Source organism: Cryptomeria japonica, chromosome 3 (genome assembly GCF_030272615.1).
Source record: "Cryptomeria japonica chromosome 3, Sugi_1.0, whole genome shotgun sequence".
Lineage (NCBI taxonomy): Eukaryota > Viridiplantae > Streptophyta > Pinopsida > Cupressales > Cupressaceae > Cryptomeria > Cryptomeria japonica.
The window spans coordinates 366,628,073-366,644,437 of record NC_081407.1 but is presented as its reverse complement, the minus strand read 5'-3'; the positions used below and the strand labels follow the sequence as shown (position 1 = coordinate 366,644,437).

The 16,365-nt window shown below is 34.1% G+C and overlaps 1 protein-coding gene across 7 annotated transcripts in view; it reads left to right on the top strand.

Moving 5' to 3' along the window:
• Nucleotides 1-16,365, top strand: part of LOC131061738 (oxysterol-binding protein-related protein 1C) — a 49,916-nt gene that overhangs the window by 18,230 nt on the left and 15,321 nt on the right. For 6 of the 7 annotated variants that reach the window (XM_057995559.2, XM_057995555.2, XM_057995556.2 and 3 more), the window contains exons 4-5: nucleotides 1,893-2,252; nucleotides 13,003-13,099. In XM_057995559.2, the coding sequence (XP_057851542.2) occupies nucleotides 1,893-2,252; nucleotides 13,003-13,099 (457 nt within the window). Of the gene's footprint in view, nucleotides 1-583; nucleotides 625-1,892; nucleotides 2,253-13,002; nucleotides 13,100-16,365 lie in introns of all 7 variants that reach the window. The other variant, XM_057995561.2, reaches the window with a different exon arrangement.

Here is a 16,365-nt window from a genome sequence, read left to right as displayed (position 1 = left end):
TACTTATTAATAATTGATAAATTAATTGAACTATGGAATATCACAGATTTGATTCATGTTAAGATAGATCTGTCTCCTAATCAATTTAGTTTAAGTCAGAAGTATATCAATTATGGTTAAAACAGGCCTAAACCTAGTAGGGGACATTACAACTTTCCACATTTACAACAGAAATTGTGTAAATATTCCTCTAATAAGGAAGGAAATGATGAGACGGTCACATGGGCTGTATTGTATTTTAACTATATATTATTGTTATTTTTATAAATCTGCGGAGTTACCTTCCTTTTTCTTTTTCCTCTTAAAAGTTCCTTTTCACTTTCTTCTCATAGAAGCTTCCTTTTGTGTAGAATTTTTTTTTGTATTTTTCTATCATTTAAACATTTAATACACTAGAGTGTAGAATATTTAAAGTAGCAGCTAATTCATTTTTCTTTTTCTTTCTTTTGTTGCAACTGTGCTCATATAAAATTCCATTTTACATTGGTCCTCCTATTATTACTGGCTTTACTAATGTATAACAGTATAAGTATAAAATGAAAAATGCCTCCTATCTGAATCTACATTGGTTTTACCATGTTAGGGTTTGTGACTTTGTCAACCAAGGATTGATCAAATTATAAGGTAAATACTTCACTTCTGAGCTCTCACTGGTTTTTCTCCAAAATGCTAACTATTTGATTCTAGTAGTAACAGCCAATCCTCATTTTTTTAGTTTGCTCTCTATGTCATCTTGGATGCTCAGATTATAGGCAGAATTTACTAGTTTTTTGTTTCCAACCTTTGCATATAGTGCGTCCATCTTAATTATTTGTGCATTGCTAATACTTTTTGTGTATAATCATATTCACCCTATTCATGAATGTGCATTTTGAGTTTGATATGACATATCCTTGTTACCTTGGTGGCAATAGGTTTTTTTTGTTGTCCTTAATGTGTTACATTGCCTTTGAATCAGACAGAAATAGGTATAAACTTAGTCTAGCTTTATGCAATTCAAAGAAATAGATTTATGGGACATCTCTTAGTGGGTAATATGCCTTTTCTCATGCATTTTATCCTCAAATCTAGTAATTGATACAGGCATTATGTCTTATAGCTTTCTTTTGTTTTTTCATGGCCATGTGACCCCCTAAAGTCTTCTAGGATTGAAACTATTAACCAGTGAAACTAATTTTGATATTCATGTCATTGGCTATGCTTATAAGCCACCAAGTGTTCACTCTTGGAGTATGCTGTTGTTTAGATGGAAAATTGTAGCCAATGGTCAGGGTTATAAATCTCCTAGTGTGTCCTATCAACTACATTGGAAAGAATCAGCAATACTGATAAAAGCTATTTGATTTGGCCTTAGGGAATCTGTCATATTGAAAAGATGAAGCTTTTCAAGGTTCTATTTGGTTATTTTTTATTCAAAAGTTCTTGTTGTACATTTTTCTATGAAAATAAAAGAAGCAAGTCATAACCAACTAGTATGACACTTGATATTGTCTTGTACTCCCTGTTGAAAAATGATATTTGTTCAATACAATTTTCAAAACCTCCTGCAAGGCATCTTAATCAACTATTGATCATTTCAATTTTAAACCATATTTAGGGGAGTAATCATTTTCTAGCTTAACTAATTATATTTTTACTTTATATTGGATATTCTTACATAGGCATATTATTAATAGATGTCATTTTAGGTAGTTGTATTGATTTTGATTTTAAATTTTGCATTGTTTTGTAGTGGATTTGAAGAGAACATGGTAACAATGTACTGAAGCACTTATTTTTTTGCATAAGCATAAACCATTTGCTAGACATAGAACTTGTATGCACATTTTGGCTACTCTAATATTTCTATGTTAAAAATATTACTTGTGATAAATGACAACTTTCAACATCAGGTATCGTCTGTCCGGGAGAGTAGATCAGATGACAAAAGGTTCTCCCTTTTCACTGGCACTAAGACACTCCATCTGAGAACCGATTCTAGAGAGGATCGTTCAACATGGATTGATTCTTTAATGGCAGCCAAAGATCTTTTTCCTTCTAGATCAATTAGCAGCCATTTTCTTATGCCTGTTGAGGAGATTGTTGTTTCAACTGAGAAGCTCAGATGCCGCTTACAAGCAGAAGGATTGAATGATGAAATAATACGGGACTGCGAAGACATCATGCTATCAGAATTTTCTGAGTTACAAAGTCAGCTAAAGTTTCTTGAGCAAAAGCGATTCAATCTGCTTGACACTCTAAGGCAATTGGAGGTAAGTTACATATAGAGTAATTTTATTTATTTTATGGATGGACACATGTAAAGTTGATTGATTTTTTTCAGTATTATTTAGTTGCTCAATTTATGATCATACTTGTTTAGTTTAATACATTTGAAAGTTCTTGTTCCATATTGAGATATGATATTTCAAATCATTGAAATCCAGTAGCTTGGAAACTTCAAATTTGAACCTCGACAATTTGCCTGTCTACATTTATTACTCTCTTCACAAATTTGAAGTTTATTCCAAATCATGATGCTTCATTTGCATTACAAGCAAGTTCTAATTTCTTAATAGACTACAATTTTCCTATCCAGATTTGTTTCCTTCATTATAGAACTGAGTAGAACACTTAACCTTCATAAGGTTGTGCTTAAGCAATCTAGAATCTAGATAACATCCCTTTTTCTACATCAGACTTTGACATGTCTAGACTAAAATATATTGGGAACTTTGAATGTTTAATGCCCTTTCTAGATCATCACTTGACCACAAGTCAAAGATCATGATCTTTTCTTACTACATACTTATTTTAAATGCTTATGATCATATCAGGCATCTATTGAAATATTTTTCAACATAGTAATTCTTCTCATTTTGACATTACGGAGAAGATTATTGTAAGTCTTGGGCAATTACTCCTATATTTGGACAAAATATTATACCTTTACAAGCAATGAATTACAAGAAACCAATGGTCTAGTGACCCTATAAATGTATAATACCCTTGATTGGAAGGAATTTGTGATTTGACCTGTTGTTCACACCAGTCACCTAAATATTGGTGAAACACATTATTCATGGACATTTGTTTGATAGTTGTCCAGCAACTTGTCCTTTGTGCACTCCCATATAACTTATCAACTTCTATGCCTTTGATCACACTACCAAGTGCCTTGACCAGCCTGCTATGCCTTCTTCCTTGTCCTACCAACTTTACATCTTTTCTAGTCATAAATTTGAAATTTTTTCAACATTCTAAATGAAGTGCAGGATCTAAAGCCTTCCAATTTTTCTTAAAAGTAACCATTAGTAACTGCAGAAATAAGCAATATGAAAGGATCAATAACCTATGATGAAATGGGAAGCAAATGCATTTTGCAGAGAAAGGCATATTGATAACCTTCCCACCTGCAAGTTTACATAGATATGTTAAAGCCTATTAATCAACTTGGCCTATGATTTTTCAATTCTCCAAGATTATCTCATCTCAAAAACAGATGAATAATTACCTACCTCATGCCTATTACAAACTATCATTAAGAATTCTACATTAAGGTTTGACAACCTATTTTGAAAATAAACGGTAGCAGACTTTTACCTACCAGATTTGAGTATGGGAAGACAAATAAGATAGAAAGTCATAAGGTTTAGCTTGTTTGAAAACTTACAAGTAAGCACTATGGATATTTGAAACTGTCTAAGACTGTCATTTGGTTTTCTTAGCATGGAGAAATATGCCTAGCGACATGTACAATATCCATATGTCTTGTGGAGAACATTCTAAGAAGGTTCGCTCCAAGTTCATACAACATCAACTATTAACTAGTACAATGATGTTATCTCATTGATAGTTTTCTTTCATTTGTATAACACTAGAAAGATAAGAAATTCATATCTTGAATCCTTTGTAGATTAATCATTACGTGACAATATTTAAAGTGTTTAAAATCAAAACAGTTTACACAGTAATTAAAAATATTTGTAATCTTAAGTTTGCTTTCTAGTTAGGCCCGGATATTTTCCTTTTTTGGGTTTACTATTGTCACATGTTTTTGATTAAGTAGGTAGGGATTTTCAAAGGGCCCAGACCCTTTTACAAGTGAAAAGATTTAGCAATAAGAACAGAAAGACAACAAAGGACAGCCAAGGAACAGCAAAGAAACTACATAAGTTAGGACACTATAAAACCTTTCAAACTATCAACCCAAGATTAGGGTGGTTTATAGAATTTTCCATGATTTTTTTTAACCACAATAAAAGGATCCTTGTCCTCTAACTTCTTTTCTTGGAACAAGAAAAATTCATAGGACCATAGGCAGAATCCTCCTCTAACCTTGAAACTTTAAAATAGGAATCCAACATCGTACTTTCCATAGGAGATTTCCTTTTATTGTCTTCCTTCTACTCCTCCTCAAAGGATGTAATAGACTCCTGAATAGTAGTAGCAGTCTGATCCTTTTTCCTCCAAACAAAATGATTGTTTCTTGTTGTTCGAACAACTCATAGTAGCATGGCCCACTTTAAAACAACAATTACATATAACAAGAGAGTCTTCAAATTCAATCTGCTGCACCCAAACATCATATTTGGAAGATAAAGTAATCTTAGTAGGGAGTACCTTGTTTTTTTCCACAAACATATAGAATCTAGCAAATAACAAACACTTTTTAAACTTTGTGATTAGATTGATAGCCCAGTATTGCCCAAAAGTATTGGCAATAATCATTAAAAAAAATTCACTCCAGAACTCCAAAGGCAGCCCCAACAATTTAATCCAAATAGGGAACTTGAAGCTATTATCATTCATTGGATTAAAACTTGTGGACGAATTTTTTGCAAAAGCCACTCTTCCCTAAAAACCAAGGACCTTCAATAAGAATCCTTTAGCAATCTTCCTGATTGTATAAAGAAAAGGGGAAAAACTATATGTCATAGTAGCCTACTTGTACCTATCCTCTTAGTTTCTAACTTCGAAGCACCCATCTTCTGATAGCGTCAATGTTGGGATGATTGCCATAAAATCTTTAAACAAGCAATTTTATAGGCCAAGTTGGCGATTCAGAAGTAAGAGAAGCAGGTTTATCATTTCGAATCCACCCCTCCACATTAACCACAATAGAAACTCTAGTGCAATCATATGATTTTATGATTACAAGCATGGAAGGATGGTCACCTAAAGCTAGGTTCCATCATTCCTTTCATGGCTATCATTTTTCATGCAATCATTTTGGTCACAAAGCACAACAATTTTGGGCATACAACACGTTTTTGAAAAACTATTTTTGCTAAGCCTCCAAGACAAAACAAGGATGTTCTTGACAAAAGAAAAGATGAATCAACTAAGGTTTGGAAGAAGAAGATGCAGGAGAAAGAAAATAAAGAAGAATCCATGTTTGTTCAAATAGCAGATGTTCAAGGCACATAACAGGTAATAAAAGTAAATTCCTTACTCTCGAACAAACAAATAAAGGGGCAATGAAATTTGGAGACAACCGTAAGAAAAATATAAAAGGAAAAGGAACAAAATCTCCTAAGGGTAAGTCAATTGTGTGATCAAGGGCACACTCTTACATTTCATCCTGGAGGATGTGAAATCAAGAAGGATGGGAAATTGATGGCAAAAGCATATAAAATATCTAATAATCTCTACATCCTCAATGAAATCAAAAGCCAAAAATGTTTCATGGGACAAGAAGACGAGAGTTGGTTATGGTAGAAGAGAATGGGGTACCTAAACTTTGACGATCTTGTCAAAATCAATCGTAAGGAAGCCATGAGAGACATGCCAAGGGTCTCAAAGCTTGCAAACATCACCTATAAGCAGTGTCAACTTGGAAAGTAGACTAGAGTGAGTTTTAAATCAAAGGAACACTTTGCATCAAATCCGTTGGAGCTTATACATACAAATATATGTGGTCCAACCAAAACAAGAAGCATGCAAGGAGAAAGATATTTTATGTTATTAATTGATGATTTCTCTAGAATGACTTGGGTTACATTTTTGAAAGAAAAATCTGAAGCTCTTGACAAGTTTAAGGCATTGAAAGCCTTAGAATCAGATTTGAAGATTAGATCTCTTATATCAGATAGACGAGGAGAATTTACTTCTAATGAATTTGAAGATTTATGCGAAAAGCATGGGATATGTAGACAGTTTTTAGTTGCAAGAACTCCACAAAAAAATGGAATTGTGGAAAGAAAGAACATAATAGTCCAAGAAATGGCTAAAGCTATGTTAAATGAGTCAATTGTCTGATACTTTTTGGAGAGATGCAGTTCACACAGAAATCTACATTCTAAATCGTGCACATATCAAAGTAAACGATAGAAAAATGCCGAATTATGGAAAGGGAGACTTGCAACAGTGAAGTATGTCAAAGTATTTAGAAGCACATGTTATATAAGAAGAGATGAAGAAGGTTTAGGAAAGTTTGATTCTACAGCTGATGAAGGAATATTCCTTGTCTACTCCACAAGAAGTAAAGAATACAAATAGTATAATAAGATGTTGCTCAAGGTTGTTGAAAGTGCAAATGTGAAAGTTGATGAAGGAAGAAACTATGAAGAAGAAGTTTAAGAAGATGTTCCTCAAAATGAGGAAGTTTGCAAAGAAGAAGAAACTGGGGAGGAAATTGAGCAAGAGATCCCAAAGACACCATCAAGGGCACCACTTAAGACTCCATCCAAATTTGTCCAAAAGAATCATCTAGTAGACTTGATCATTGGGGACAAAGATACAAAGATTCAGACAAGGAGGAGATTTACTAGCACATCAAAACATGCAAATTTGTGCTTGCTCTCCAAAATAGAACCAAAGGACTTTATAGAAGCAAGTGAAGACAAGCATTGGATAAAGGCTATGGAAGAGGAATTGGATCAAATCAAGAAGAATGAAACTTGGGAACTTGTCCCAAAACCTAAGGACAAGAATGTAATTAGGACTAAATGGATTTTTCAAAAATATTTTAAATGAGAATGACCAAGTTTTAAGGAACAAAGAAAGACTTGTATGCAAAGGATATGGTCAAGTTGAAGGAATTGATTTCGAAGAAACCTTTGCTCCTATTGCTCATATGGAAGCTATAAGGATATTTTTTGCCCTTGTCAGTTTTAAGAACTTCAAAGGATGTGAATTCAGCCTTTTTAAATTGAAACTTGGAGGAAGAAGTGTATGTTGAACAACTAGAAGGATTTCTTCTATCAGAGAATGAGGACTATGTTTGTAGGCTAAAGAATGCTTTTGTGGACTAAAATAAGCCCTGAGGGCTTGGTACTCAAGGCTAGATAAGCACCTTCAAGAGCAAGGTTTCAAAAGGGGAATTGTGGATAGCAATCTTTATATCAATAATGAAGGAGATTTGTTGATTGTTGTGATCTATGTGGATGATATCATTTTTGGAGGTAGCATTGACAAGATGTGTCAAGAATTTGCCACAAATATTCGGAAGGACTTTGAAATGTCAATGCTTAGTGGGTTGCCCTTTCATTCACAATCTAGTGAGCACTCCATTGGTTAAAGGATGCAAATCAAGTAAGGATGATGAATCTCTTGAGGCTAACAAAACTCTATATAGGTCCATGATTGGAAGTTTTCTATATGTGATAGCTACACAACCTGACATTATGCAAGTCGTAGGATTGGTGCCACGCTTTAAGTCAACACCAAAGGAAACTCACGTGAAAGCAGTCAAAAGAATTTTCAAATATCTAAAGGGCACTATTGATTTTTGATTGTGGTATCGAAGAGGTAAAGATTTCACTCGTATAACATTTACGAATGTGGATTGAGACGGTAGTGTTGATAATAGAAAAAGTACCTATGGAGGAGCATTCTTCCTTGGTAACAGTCTTGTATCTTGGTTGAGTAAGAAACATGCTTTAGTTTCCTTATCTACAACAGAGGTGGAATACATTGCAACAACAACTTGTTGTGCACAGGTTCCCTAGATAAAATAGACATTGAAGGATATTAAGGTTGAGTATGAGAATCCCATCTCTATATTTTGTGACAATACAAGTGCAATAAATATTTCAAAGAATTTGGTTATGCACTCCAAGACAAAGCATATTCCAATCAAATACCATTTCTTATGAGAGCACGTGGTTGATCAGCAAGTGAAGTTGGAGTACATTGCTACCAAGGAACAACTTGTGAACATCTTTAGAAAGCCTCTTCCAAAAGAGACTTTTGAGTATCTAAGGGAGAAATCAAGAGTGATATTACTCTCATCCATTCACTATTTTCTTCAAGGGAAGCATGTGTTTAGGGAGAGCTATTCATTGTCTTATCTTTTGACCCTGGAAAGCCTTTGCCATTGATGTCAAAGGGGGAGCATTCAGTCAAGGGGAGATGTATGGTTTTGTTGCATTACAAGATTATCTCTTTATAGGGTTGTTATCAATGACAACAAGAGATTGTTGGAAATCATTGTCATTGATGTCAAAGGTGTTTGGTGGCAAAATTATTCTTTTGTCTTTTCACTTAAATAAAATTGATTTATCCCTCTATTGGTCATCCCTGGTGAAAGTAAAACAAGAATTAAATTAAATATTATTGGGGTGTCATTGTCATAGGCCAATCCTTCTCTTTTTGGTGCCCAAGGTTGGGTATTTTAATTTTGCAAATAGGGCCAACCTTCCTTGATTAGGCGTCCCTCTTGAAGTTGTCAAAGAAATAATTTTATAATAGGTTTTTCTAATTGGGTTGACCCTGTGGAGTTGAGCACCCATTTTTGGAGGCAATGAAAATTAAATAAAATTTTTAACTATGATCTCTTGGATGATCTACTTGAAGAGATGTAACTGAGTTGGTGAAAGGGTGCATTAGTTGGTGTAAATAAGAGTTCATTTGGAGATTCTTCAATCAATCAATTCATTGAATAGTATTCCTATTCAAGGCAGATTTAAGCAGACCTTAGAGAAAATCTAAGGTGCACATGTGAGCAGATATTTTTGAAGACTATTGCAGACCTGTGAGCAGATTGTTTCAAACCTTATGATCAGAAATCATTGAAGAGTATGAGCAGATTCTGAGGTGAATTATTGCAGACCTATATGCAGAGATAATTAAAGTTTATAAGCAGATTTCAAGAAGCTTTTTGAGCAGATTTGTGGAGGAGGATCAGATCTGATTCAAGAAGATCAAGCTCTTATCACTCTATCCCTTTGGAGTTCGGTGCCTCATTTTTCAAAGAGATTAGTGTCTCTTGTTGAGTTGGTGCTCAGTTGTGGGGATTGGTGTCTTTAGTGGGTTTTTGCTGACGAATCATGTAAGGGGATTAGTGTCTCTCGTGGGTTGGTCCTTTAAAGATTGTAAGAAGTTTAATATACAAAAACAATATTTTGTCGTGGTTTTCTCCAGCAAGGGTTTCCACGTAAATTGTGTGTTCTTTTTGTGTTCCTACTTGCTAGATCTTGCATTTGCGGTTGATTAAGTTTTGAAGTATTGCTATCGTGACACATCAAGTTTTGTTTTTTTAATATATTATAAGACAAATAAAGTTTTGAAAAGTAAAAGTGTGTTATTATACTGATTGAACCCCCCCCCGTGCGTTCTTCAAAGAAAAAGAACATAAAGAAAATAATAGTTATTTGATGATTTGATCAACTTTCAATTCATAAAAATTCTCTTCCTAAATTGTCTTCTTGCTAGGTTGATGCTTCGCTACGTTAAAAGGGACAACTAAGAGCAAAAAAAGACCCAAAAAGTGATGAATTTTCACTGAAACATTGTAGCATGTGTATCTTTAGGTGCTAGAAGGGTCCGAACCCAGGACTTGGGAGTCCAAGCTTGAGACTTGACGAGTCTTGGCATTGGAATCAGCCAAACTTGGCACACTATTCTGGTCAAGTCAGAATGGCCAACAAAAAGACTTGCACGTTTGTAGTCTTACTTGATAAGTCCTAACTATGCTTGAGAATATATATATATGTTGTTGTCCCACAAAAATGGTGCCTTGAACTTTTGTTCTTGAAATGCATCCCACCATCCCCTACCATCCTTATTCTAGATTTATTGTGGAACATAGCATATAAAGAAGAAACTATAAAACATATACAAGGTATGTTTGATCATTCACTTTAATGAAAACCTTTTTGATTTTCAAATAAAATGTAATCATTTGCTTAAGGCCTCAAATACACAACATTTGATCAAAATTAGACGAAGAAATGGAGTGAACAAGAGTGGTGAAGCAAGGAAGGTGGGCTTCCACACCCTAGCAGCTATGCGAAGATCCTTTGTTGTTTCTTGCCCTTCATTGAGGATGGCTTTCAAATAGTGTTGTTTGAGGATGAATCTTTTGAAGAAGAGAACAAGCTTCTCTTAGATATCCTCTTGGAAGCTCGAATGAAGGAATAAAAGTGTGTTGAGGAGTTCGTGGAAGAATCCCTTATTGGAAATCTATTTCCAAGGCTATGTGAAGGGTATATCCAACCTTCGTCTAAGTCGACCAACAATAGTATGGAACTTGAGTTTCCCATGCCTTGTTCTCAAGAAGGGTTGGTGTTAATTAAATCTACTTGTGGTGTGAATTCTATTCAGCTCAAATGTGAGAGGAGGATGTTTGTTGTCTTTCGCCCTCTTGTTGTTGTTTTTGGTTTTGTTTTGTCCTCGAGGGTTTCAAATGAACTCTGTTGGATGGTTACTAGTGATGCTTCAAGCTTATAGATAAACATTTTTTGTGTTGGGCTTGAGTTTGTTGAGGAGGTTGGTACAGTTGTTTCTTCACCTCCTATTTTTGTTTCTACATAATCTCTGTCTATGGATTTTGCTCAACTTGACTGTGATAAAGAGTTTATACCCCTCCTACTGTTGTTTATGTTCTTTCCTCGAGGGTTTCAAATGAACTGTGTGATGGTGGCTAGTGGCGCTCCAAGCTTGCAGATAAGTAATGCCTGTGTTGGGTTTAATTTTGTTGAGGAGGTGGATAGTGATCTTTCTTCACCTCCTATTGCTATTCTAGTGTCTTCCCCAAGGTTTCCTATTGAGCCTGTGGTGGAAGGGATGGTTCAAATTTATATTCCTGATTCTCTTATTGATGAATCAATTGTGTGGCTTAGGATTTCTCTTGTTGGGAAATTCAACAATTATTGTCCCAACACAAATTCTATCAAAATATGGGTGCTCCAGATTTGGAAACTTAAAGGTGAGGTTGAGGTAACAACTATGTCGAATGATTTTTTTTCTTTTTCCATTTTCCAGTCAGGTGGATTGCTCTAGGATTCTTCTAGACGATCCTTGGTTTCTTGGAAATTATGGCCTTTGCCTTCAAAATTTCTCATAGTTACAACCCTATGAATGATTCCATTTTCAAATTTCCTATGTGGGTCTGTCTGCTAGGGCTGCCTTTGGAATCTTGGAATGAAAATATTCTTATGATTATATCCAATTCATTTGGTCAATATTGTGTTATAAACTTACAAATAAGATCACAAAATTCATGAAGTATCTTTTCGCTAGATTTTGTGTGTTTGTAGAGATAAGCCAGGTGCTCCCTGCCCACATTTCCTTATCCTCAAAATTTGGAGTTTACTTAGAGCAGATTGATTATGAAGAATCTTCGGTTATTTGTCATTCTTGTGGTAGAGTGGGCCATGCTTCAATTTCTTGCTTGAGAAATAAGAAAAACCACTTTTTTTGAAAGAAAAAAAAAAATCCTACTTCCAAGGAGGAGTCAATTTCTTCCTTTGAGGAGGTGCAGAAAGAAGATAATAAGGGGAAATCCTATATAGACCGTTTGATGATAAATGCCTCTTATAAAGCTTCGGGGCTAGAAGATGGATCTGCCAGTGGTCTTAAGTTTTCTCCTTGTCATAAGGAAAAAAGATTTGGGGAGAAGGATCCTTGTAATGTGATAAAGAAAATAGATTTGAAACAATTTTTTAAACCACCCTGATTTGGGGTTGGCTGGTTGCTTGTAAGTTTTAGTTTTTCTTAGTCATTTGTTGTCCCTTTGCTATTCTTTGGTGTTTGGCTGCACTTCTTGCTCTATCCTTCTCTTTGTACAAGGTTTTGGGCCCTTTCAAAACCCTGGTATTGCCTAATCAAAAGCAATATAAGATGTGATACAAGGTTACAAATTATATTTGACAAAACATATTGGGTGAATTTCATCAGATAGAATGAATTTTTGACAATTCATTGCATACAAATTACTAGCTAGATGTACAGCTTCAATTTAATGCTTGACTCATTTAATAGACTCGTTAAATATCCATGGAGATAGTTACTAGCTAGATCTATAGCATTCAATTTAATGCTCGACTCTTTATAAATCCAACCATCATTGGCATACTAAGTCATTGGCATATTTCTTATTTATGGATAAACAATCAATACATATAATAAAAGCATGCTTGTTATGGAAAATTTTCTACATATTTTTAATCATTCAAAATGCTTCTATTTGCACAAAATTTCTAGCTTCTTCTTAACAAAAAGAGATGGAGACCGGAAAAGAAAATTTTGCCCCTCAAAAGGAGACTTGAAATCCTTGAACATGACTTCATACATGTTGTGACAAACCAAGTATGTAATTTTTAGGGATTCCGGATGTTAACATTATGGACTGAGTAAACTTAAGGTCTTTAATGTCTACATATTGTATATCTTATAAACTCTGATTAGAACTAGAATTGGATGAAGTTAATAGTTATTTAAATTTTAAATGATTTTTAAGTCCCTAACAAAATCATTAATATTCTCTTCTAACTAGTGGCTTCTTTTTATTTTTCTTCTTTACCATTTTTATATTGTGTAACTATGATTTCTCCTTCCAATAGGATGCTCTTTTGGTACCAGTTCATCCTTTTTCATTATTAGTCTTCTAGCAAAAAGATTCACCACTAGCATTTTTGTGTTTGCCATAGATGGATTTCACTCACATTGTATTTGTGGCATTTTTTGAACACTATTGAGCATAGAATGGCATATTTTCTTATATTTCCATGCATCTTGAAAGGATGGTGTATTGATACTGATTATTGAGAAAGTGTGTCTCATATCTGAATTTTGTAGGCTGAAAAGGTGGACCTAGAGACCACGGTTATTGATGCAAGTCAGTGTCATTCAAAAGAGCGAGATGTAGGTGAATATGAACATGGAAAATATAGTGGTAGGTTCTTGTCTGCAAATTGGAACTTGTACAATTAAAACTATTGCTTTATCTTACAACTATATAAATATTGTACAAACAATTGGGAAATTCTCGTAGTTTGCGATTTGCATCATTTAGTTTGATAGCATCTTCTTTTGTTGCAAAAGTGAGGACACACTTCCCATGTTTGCATTCTTGTTCTTTTATTAAATTGATTTTTATTACAAATGCCTCTTAAGGTGTTTCTTTTTTCAATTGGTATCAAGATGTTTCATTAAAGCACAAAATATTAGTAATCAAGAAACTCAAAGAGGACTCAAGCTCTTATATAGACAAATACAGATTACTACTTTACACAATTATTTCATGGACCTTGCTCTAAATGTGAAGCCACAAAGATTCTGAAAAAGAATGAATAAGGCTATAAATGCAATTTATTTAATGTATGAACAAAGTTGGCAATAATTAAGATAATTAGCCCACTTTTGAACCACGGTGAAGAAAAATATCTTAAACTTAGAAGAGATGAATGACATGAGCGTGAGAGGAAATTCCTCATCTTTTCTTCCAATCTTTACTCAGGTGATCCTTGGTCAACCTATATAAGCAATATTGTATTGTAGTTAGGAGAAGGATGAAGTGAAACCAAGGATAAGAAAATTTAAAAATTGAGAAAATGATTGCTATCTTTTACAATATATTGCTAAACTAATATTTGAAAATTATAGTTCATGAGAAACATGTTTGGATTCATTCATACATCATCTCAACCTCTACACCTAGATTGCAGCAAGGAAAATAAAGAAGAATTTGTTTTGGAAAGAGCTGAAACTAAACTTCTTTGAAAGTTTTATTTCAAAACATCAATACCAAACTGATGTTAACACCTCCCTGGTTGCTAAAAAATAATATGTAAAATTTTAGGAATAAGTACACAAAGCTCAAAAACAAAGTACATCTCTTGCTTTACATAAGGGGAAATGACTAATAAATTAATTATCCAAAATACTCAAAGGATACATCACATATCTATAGCAATATACTCCATTTAAGACGTTCAAAAGAGAATTCCACTCGTGGATTACTTGCTTGAAGTGATTGATCTACAAAAGGTGTAAACACCTATGAGCATTACCTAGATCTAATGAGTGCCAGCTGGAACATACATGGTTATGAAAGATGGATTCTTTGAACCACTACCTTTGAAATATTGGTCGATATAGATTAACTCAAAAGTACAAAGATAAAGTTTGGAAAATTATATCGTTTTGGTGAACATTCTTGTTCAAATCAGAATTTGAGAAGCAATGCAGGCACAATGTTACAGTACTTGAACTCATTAATTTGTATTTTTTCATACATTTGATATTTTAGCTAGGAGTATTCCTTGCCTAGAATCTTAGATTTTTTATTGATGCCCTATGTGATATAACTCTAGCAGAACTTGGATGATCCATTTTTGATATATTCAACCGTCCCTCCAATGTCAATGCTTGAGATACCTGATTACTTCTCAAAGGCACATGTCTAAATTAGTTGCAACTGTTATTAGTCAAAATGGTGAATATGGTAACCATGTATAGGCATAAAATGCTACCATGACCAATGCCACGTAAAAATTTAAAATGTAAATTCTAACATAACAATAGTCCAAATCATATCCAAGACTCAATAAGTTTTGAAGGCCATCCATGCACTTTTCTTGTACAATTGAAGGTAAACCATATCCAATTACAATTCCAGCAAAAATGGATTTTCCAACTAGTTCACACCTTTGGAAACATTTTTTTTTTGCATCAAACATTTCAAAGGAAAACCTTGATAAAGAGTATAATTAATTTTGTTGGCCTAAAATTATTCTCTTTTATATAGATCAGATATCTATTTAAGATTGAACAAGTAAAACAAAAAAAACTTGTTTACAAGGTTACCAATCAACAAGCTAAAGAATCACTATTTTGGAGGTTTATAAAGGTGGCTTCCAAGATTGGTGAGACATTGTTGGGTTATGAATTTGTCGATTCATTGTGTCCCTCATGACATAACATGAGCCTCTCTGTAATGTCCCCTTGTTGAAATAGGATTTATAAATAAATAATAATAATAAATTAAGATATAAAAGAATAAAAATAATTACACACAAAAAAGATACTAATGCATTTAGAGAACACAAAAGCCTAATTTGACTACCAACTTTTCATAATTCAAACAATATACATGTCATATGATCCTCAAACTCTCTAAATTTGAAATTTCATAGTTTGAAATGTATAACAGCATTATAATTTTATAAATGTTTACATATGATAATGTCAAAATGAGAGAAAAAGCCAAATACAATCTACATCTTCCTCTTAACCCTACTAATGTAACTTTTTCAAAACTAGAAGGTTCTACAATATCAAAATGATGATGGATTGTTTCTTCAAAAGTGTCGTCATTTTCCTCCATTGCATCCAATTCTACTGCTTTTGCTGCTTCTCTATCGAATTCTACAAGATCTTCATGAGTAAGGAGGACATCATCTTGTTCATCAGTGTCCATTCATTATTAGGATCATTATCATCCAAGTCGATGGGTTCATGTAAAATGTCCTCCATCTTTCTAGTTTGAAGGTGAAGGTTGTATCAAATGAGGTGCTCTTGGGTTAACTATTTTCTCTTCTTTGTGTGAATGCTCTCAAATAAGCTTGTCTTCTCCACTCCTTTCTTTGCTAGGTCTCTGTATGGCTCAATGGATTGGACAAGAAAGAGCTAAAACTGAAATTTTAATTTATTAAAAACCTTGTTGGGCACGACTGGAGGTAGATTGAGAGTCTGAATCTAGGACTAGTGAGTCCAAGCTTGGGACTCGGCAAGTCCTCATGTAGGATTGGGTCAAGTACTCGGCAAGACTTGCTAGGACTCGGCTCATGAGTCCTAGTCAAATTGCCTTGACTGCCCTGAGGACTCACAAGTTGGGCAAGTCTTGTCATGTGCTCAGTGAGTCCTGAAACTATTCTCTTGAGAACCACGATGGCATTGGAATTCTTTGTAGCTAGCAAATTCTAGATTCACAACCCATCAATCTAAAGGGATATTTGGTTTCAAGTTCTCTTGATCAGATTATTCAAATCATAAGTGTTCTAGATAACCCCACTGATAGCAAATTGTTGAGAGCTTTGTATCTTGGATTAGAATTATATCTAGATTATGCAATGAGTTGACATCTCATAAACCTCCCTTTGGTAGGGGATTAGATGCATCTAACATTCCATTAGAAGATCTTCTTGATCAAATAGGAGG